Here is a 7321-nt window from a genome sequence, read left to right on the forward strand (position 1 = left end):
ACTCTCGTCCCAGGACTGATGGGTTGCTTTAAAGGGGTTGTCCCGCGAAAGCAAGTGGGGGTATACACTTCTGTATGGCCATATTAATGCACTTTGTAATATACATCGTGCATTAAATATGAGCCAAACAGAAGTTATTCACTTACCTGCTCCGTTGCTAGCGTCCCCGTCTCCATGGTGCCGTCTAATTTCAGCGTCTAATCTCCCGATTAGACGCGCTTGCGCAGTCCGGTCTTCTCCCTTCTGCATGGGGCCGCTCGTGCCGGAGAGCTGCTCCTCGTAGCTCCGCCCCGTCACGTGTGTCGATTCCAGCCAATCAGGAGGCTGGAATCGGCAATATAACGCACAGAGCCCACGGTGCACCATGGGAGAAGACCTGCGGTTCACCGTGGGTGAAGATCCTGGCGGCCATCTTCGCAAGGTAAGTAAGAAGTTACCGGAGCGCGGGGATTCGGGTAAGTACTATCCGTTTTTTTTTTAAAGCCCTGCATCGGGTTTGTCTCGCGCCGAACCGGGGGGCTATTGAAAAAAAAAAAAACCCCGTTTCGGCGCGGGACAACCCCTTTAATTCCTTTTTAGTCCAGACACATACCTCATGTACACTATACCAAGAGATGCTACACTCTTTGATTAAACTCTAATAATGTTCTGCTAACTGATTTCTTAAAGGAGATGTCCCGCGCCGAAACGGGTTTTTTTTTTTTTAAACCCCCCCCCCCCGTTTGGCGCGAGACAACCCCGATGCAGGGGTTAAAAAAACCACCCGCACAGCGCTTACCTGAATCCCGGCGGTCCGGTGTCTTCATACTCACCTGCTGAAGATGGCCGCCGGGATCCTCTGTCTTCATGGACCGCAGGGCTTCTGTGCGGTCCATTGCCGATTCCAGCCTCCTGATTGGCTGGAATCGGCACGTGACGGGGCGGAGCTACACGGAGCTACACGGAGCCCCATAGAGAAGAGGAGAAGACCCGGACTGCGCAAGCGCGGCTAATTTGGCCATCGGAGGGCGAAAATTAGTCGGCACCATGGAGACGAGGACGCCAGCAACGGAGCAGGTAAGTATAAAACTTTTTATAACTTCTGTATGGCTCATAATTAATGCACAATGTACATTACAAAGTGCATTATTATGGCCATACAGAAGTGTATAGACCCACTTGCTGCCTCGGGACAACCCCTTTAACTTACCTGATAAAACTCTGATGACCTTTTCTACTGGGCTCAAAACTACTTTTTTTGAGCATTTGCAGCCTTTTTAATTGGATAGAAGATATATTTTTAATTACTAAATGTCCATATTTATTTCTCCAACCTTAAGACTTAGGCAACCTCGAGCAAGGGACATGCTCAGTGCTGGAGTAATAGTATCTCTGGGCAGCGACTTTAATCCCAATGCATACTGCTTCTCTATGGTAAGTCTACAGGGTACTCGATTATACATTCTGATGTGTGAACTTATTTAACTAAAAAGTGAGTAGTTTTGAACCAGTATGTTCCCAATAATGAATTGAGCTTCGCTGTCCTTCACAATTTATTACATTATTTTAGAGGTTACCAATATAACAGTTTCCAAAGTTGTTGTTAGACACGATAAATCTATTAAACCTCATCAAAGTATTATCCAATGGGGCTGTCCCACAAGTAAACATATCTTTTGGATTGGACACAAAATACTTTTTCCATTGGAATCCTTTTTTAAACGCTTCTGTGTTTTTATATATAGCTCTTATACCTGTTATGTATCTTAAGGCAAATGAAAAAATTAGCACCTGTGTGTAGCTTGCTATCACAATTGCCAGTAGACTAAGGTTATGTTTACATGGTGGAATTACAGCAGAATCATCCACAATGAATTCCGCCTCTAAAAACTGTATCAAAATCCGCAGATTTCTGCTGCATTTTGTTGCACAGATCTAAGTTCGGATTTTGCCCTGGCAATGGGCAAACTCGCCACGTCACTTGTTGATACGAAAATGGGTGGAAACGCATCAAAAAATAACATGCAGATCCATGCCAAAAAACATAGTAGAAAGCCGTGGATTTTGACCCAAATTCCGCAACTAATTCTTCCATGTGAACATACCTTAGATTTACCATACATACAGCGCCTTGTAAAAATATTAATTTCCATAATGTGTTTTGCTGTTTTATTGCATTACAACATGGAATTAAAATGAATTTTTACTTTGAAATTATGTAACAACTCTGACAAAATAGTCAAAATTTTTAGAGAAGAGTTCAAAAAACAAATATATATATATATATATATATAAACAAACCTTGAAAAGCTGTGAGTGCATATGTATTCACCCTGCGTGCTATAAAACCCTGCACACGAATGCAGAATCCGTCCATGGCAGCAGTGACGTCCACGCGTACCTTTTTTCTTGAATCTTCATCTGTACTACGGATCGTCTGCACGGCTTGCCGCCGGACATGTGCAGTAGAGATTTTTTTTAATGTCCTGCTTTTTCGCTAGATAATGACGCGGAATCCACAACCTTTCTGCAATGTCGGAAGGGCTGTAGACCGCACGGAATCCACGCAAATGGAGCATGCTGCGATTTTTTATTTATTTTTTTATTTTTAATTTTTATTTTTTTTCATCTGTGAGCGGAAACTGTAATTGGTTCCGCTCATGTGCATGAAGAATCACTTTTGCATTACATGCTGTGGGCGGTATTTGCTGCGGAATCCGAAGACGGACGCCCGCTCCGCATTCGGCAATTCAAATCCGTCTGTGTGCATTTACCTTTAATTAAGGTCTGGTCCAATTAATTAACTTCAGAAGTCCCATAATTAAATGAATAACATTCCTATGTGTGCCTTCAAAGTGTCACATGATGTCAGTATAAATACACCTGTTCTGGAAGGCCCCGGAGTCTGCAACATCACTAAACAAGCATCACGAAGACCAAGAAGCTCCCCAAACACGTCACAACGTTGGGGATCGAAAAGTGATGGCATAGCCTAGTGAATCCTTTAAAAATGAAACAAAGTATTGGAAGAATTGAAATAATAGACATTTTAACCATGCCATGACTGAGGGTTAATTCACATCAGCGTCCATGGCTCTGTTTCAGAACCTCCGAGCTGATTTCCGCTAGAAAACAGGACAAAAATGTGCAGCAAGCGGTGCCGTTTCGTCTTGTAAATTTAAGTCATCTAAAATGCACGCGGCGAAGTCCTTAGACCAACTTGAGATTAGCTCTGAAGGTGCCCTGGATGACGCTATTTGGAGCCAAATTCGACTTGGGCTGAGGAGTTTGCTACAGAGTGTATAAAGTATATTTTATATGCTGTTTTTAAAATGTACCTTTTGTGAGTCTATTGAAAAGCTTAAATGATCCTTCAGTGTCCCATTTTTATTTCCACTGTGTTTACCCTAGTGCGTTGCAAAAGTATTCACCTCCCATGGTGTTTTTCCTGTTTGATTGCATTACAACCTGGAATTAAATGAGACGGATTTTAATTCTGTATTTGTGTAATGGACCTGATAAAATAGTCTAAATTGTTAAATAAAAAAGTGCATTTCTTACATTAAAGCCGCTTTTAGACAAGCGTGTTTTAGCTCCATAGTTGGTCCATGTCTTGCAGATCATAATATGGAGCTAATGTAAATCTATGTATCTATTCACATGGCCCTATTTTTCAAGGCTGCTTTTGAAAACGCAGCAAGACCTATTTTTTGCATATTTGCCTCCATATTGGTATTATTTTCTATTGGGCAAATAGTGATCAGTATTTGTCCAGTAGAATGTAAAATATACAAAGGCAAATACTGATGAAAATGCTAATAGAATAATGATGATATACGATTGTAATGTAAAACGGATCTGCATATATTTATCTGAAACCGGCCTTAGTGAGATCTGTGGACTCTTTCTCCATTGGGACAGATATTGGCAAGGGATTTATTTTAGCCTTTCTCTTAACTTACCTGGAAAATAATACATTGATGGACAAATACCTTCTCTTCAACCTGAGTATGTAATTATGTATGTTTGTAGCCTATGGTCATGCACCTTGCCTGTGTCAATATGAAGATGTCTCTGAAGGAAGCTCTAGCTGCTGCCACAATCAATGCTGCATACTCCCTGGGAAGATCTCACACACATGGTTCATTAGAGGTTGGGAAACAAGGAGACGTGGTTATCATTAATGCCCCGCGGTTTGTATTAACATCTTCACTCTATAACTTATTACTATAATCTGTGAACTTTGTAAGGAAGCTATTAGAATTTTGCTTTGTGTTGATCATTGGTCAAACTGGCAGTTGTGTTTCCTGTCCAATAATGAACTTTTAACCCAGCTTTAGTTTTGTCAATTATTACTCATTCCTTGTTTTAAAAATATTTAGGTAAGAGTTCAGAACTTAAAGGTTAAAATACATTTTTGATCAATAAAATGTGACTCACTAAATATTTTATAATAGGGTGGTTCATTAATCCATGCACTTTGTGTAATTGCCCACCTTAGGCTGGTGGCACATCGCCATAAATCAATCTCAATTTTCTGTCCATATTACAGAAGTATATCCCGGCCTGACCATGGGTCTCCTGACCCAAACTCCAAACATCATAGAAATCTATCATAAATACAGCCACAATACGGTAGTGTCACTGGCCTTATGTGAAGCAGTCATGTACTACGTTTTTCAATGTCCTTTGAAAAAAATGCCAACTAGAATGTGTCCGTCATGCTTAACATCCAGCGTTCCTCTACCCTACATTGTAAATTGGACATTGTTAACATTAAGGATAGCTCAACTATATATTTAACTCCTTCCCGCCTTTGGACATGATATTGCATCGAAATTGTGGTGTTGCAACAGCCATGCTTAAACAGAACTCCAGTCCGGGCCATTTAACCTTTATATATGTTGTGGTCAATGGTAAGGCAGGGCCTTTTGCAAAATGCTTGTTCTAATAGGTTGCCTCTTACTTTATTACTGACAGGCAATATGGCTTTGGAATGCGGAATATTTCAAAGCATAACAGAAGCAAGCAATAGATCACATTGTAAAGTCCTCGGAAGTACTAAAAATATATCTAAAAAAATAAAAGGTTAAATACATTTTATCCAAGCAAAATAGCTCAAAGGAAAAAAATCCTTAAGAACTGGTTTTATTATGCAAAACAATGGCATTGTCCCAATTGTAAAGACCCATAAAATTGAGTTCATTGAGTTCATTCTGCTCTACCCACACACAAAAAAAATATTGTTGTGTGTACCTGTTGGAAAATAGGCATTGAAAAAACACAGTTCATTCTGCAAAAATAAGAAATCCTAATATAGCTGCAGTACGTTGACAAAAGAAGAAGAATAAAAAACTTATGGCTCTCTTAATACGACACTGCGAAAGCAAAAAGTCATTCGATCTTTAATGCCAAAATATGCCATTACTAGAGATGAGCGAGCATACTCGCTAAGGACAATTGCTCGATCGAGCATTGTCCTTAGCGAGTATCTCCCCGCTCAGAAGAAAAGGTTTCTGCTGTGGGTGACAGGTGAGTTGCGGCCATGAGCAGGGGGAAGAGAGGGAGAGAGAGATCTTCCCTCCGTTCCTCCGAATCTTTGCTCCCTAGCGGGGAGATACTCGCTAAGGGCAATGCTCGATCGAGCAACTGCCTTTAGCGAGTATGCTCGCTCATCTCTAGCCATTACTAAGGGGTCTAATTTTTAAGTTAAATATACATTTCCAAATGAGATTCTTTAAGCTGGTCTCACATGGACGGGTCGGATTCCGTATGTGGGAGCCCGCAGTGGAATCCGGCCCTGCCCTCGGCCGGTTTCCACGTGTACTTGTTTAAATCTGTATTGTGGATGGATCCGTCAGCTCGAGTCAGACATGCGCAGTACAGTTTGTTTTTTTCAAATGACTGGTTCTGCGACTTATCTGCAATGTCAATTGTGGATGGGCCGCAGGTCGGACAGCTTCCTTTGACTTTAATACGCAGTGATCAAATTTCTATGAGCGGAAAATGCAATCGCAGTCTGCTCAACTCAGCGGACATGCAAATGTTCTATTTTTTTAATGAATGCAGAATATCACCGATTCTGCAATTCAGACCCGGTCATGTGAGACCGACTTTAGTGTGTTACAACTTTTGCAAATATAATTACTGACAATTAGTGATGAGCGAGCATACTCGCTAACGGCAATTGCTCGAGCGAGCATTGCCCTTAGCGAGTACCTGCCTGCTCAAGAGAAAAGGTTCTGGTGCCGGTGGCGGGCAGGGAGCTGCGGGCGAGAGCGGGGAGGAACGGAGGGGAGATCTCTCTCCTTCTCTCCCCCCCGCTCCCCCATGCTGACTGCAGCAACTCACCGCTCCCGCGCGTCGGCACCTGAACCTTGTCTCTCGAGCGGGCAGGTACTCGCTAAGGGCAATGCTCGCTCAAGAAATTGCCCTTAGCGAGTATGCTCGCTCATCTCTACTGACAATCCATACTAATATGAATGTCATTTTTTTTCTTATTTTAGATGGGAACATGTGATTTACCAGTTTGGAGGACACCAAGAATTAATAGAATATGTTGCTATTAAAGGCAAAATTGTTTATAAGAATGAAAGAATTCTTGACCTGTGAAAAATGTCTGGAACTATTGCTATAGCTTAAACATGTAATAAACACCTGTTATTGTGGTCAGGTGTTACATGACCAAATAAAGAATCTGACAAATACAATAAAGACTTATTTTATTCTCCAATTCTATTTATATTTAGTGTTACATACAATTAAACCATACCATTTTACTGCTTGCAGTATAACCATCTACGCAGAATGTTGGTTAGCTTTTTCCTTATCTTTTGGAAATCTTGAGTTACAGCTTGCAATATGTTCTATTTCCATCCATAGCTGCTTTCACAGTTCTGCACATTGCTGAGCTGACAAATCGCCAGATTTTCTGCTGTCTCAGTGTTTGTACAGATCATTCTGGTGAAGTATGATGTATAGTAATTTGATATATTGAATATAACTAACCCAATATGTATTTCAGTATGAGGTGATGTCTGACAATGGTGTGGCTTTAGTTCTAATGGTAAATGGCATAGCCGTGAAAGTATCACTAGACTGTAATACATTGGAGCGACCCTCTGGATTCGGGACAAAATTCCATCCTGGGACTGGAGGGGTATATTACCTGCACTTGTTCTTTTCTGCCTAATCCACCAATTCTGGATTCTGTTTTAGGCCATCCAAGACAGCATACGCAGTCTTCAGATTACCTAATCCCCATAGTGCAGTGGTACTATTAAACTACCAATGCACTAACCCTGCTATCTGATTGGTCAGCACTGAACGCATGATCAGCTTT

At 41.3% G+C, this 7321-nt stretch overlaps 1 protein-coding gene across 1 annotated transcript in view; it reads left to right on the forward strand.

The window, feature by feature from the left end:
* The window catches only part of AMDHD1 (amidohydrolase domain containing 1), a 33769-nt gene extending 27152 nt beyond the window's left edge, over positions 1-6617 (forward strand). Inside the window, exons 7-9 of the mRNA XM_066589867.1 lie at positions 1320-1413; positions 4012-4172; positions 6486-6617. Coding sequence (XP_066445964.1) covers positions 1320-1413; positions 4012-4172; positions 6486-6591 — 361 coding nt within the window. The 3' untranslated portion in view covers positions 6592-6617. The remainder of the gene's footprint in view (positions 1-1319; positions 1414-4011; positions 4173-6485) is intronic.
* The last annotated feature ends 704 nt before the right edge of the window (positions 6618-7321 follow it).

This window comes from Eleutherodactylus coqui, chromosome 2 (assembly GCF_035609145.1).
Source record: "Eleutherodactylus coqui strain aEleCoq1 chromosome 2, aEleCoq1.hap1, whole genome shotgun sequence".
In the NCBI taxonomy this organism is placed as follows: domain Eukaryota; kingdom Metazoa; phylum Chordata; class Amphibia; order Anura; family Eleutherodactylidae; genus Eleutherodactylus; species Eleutherodactylus coqui.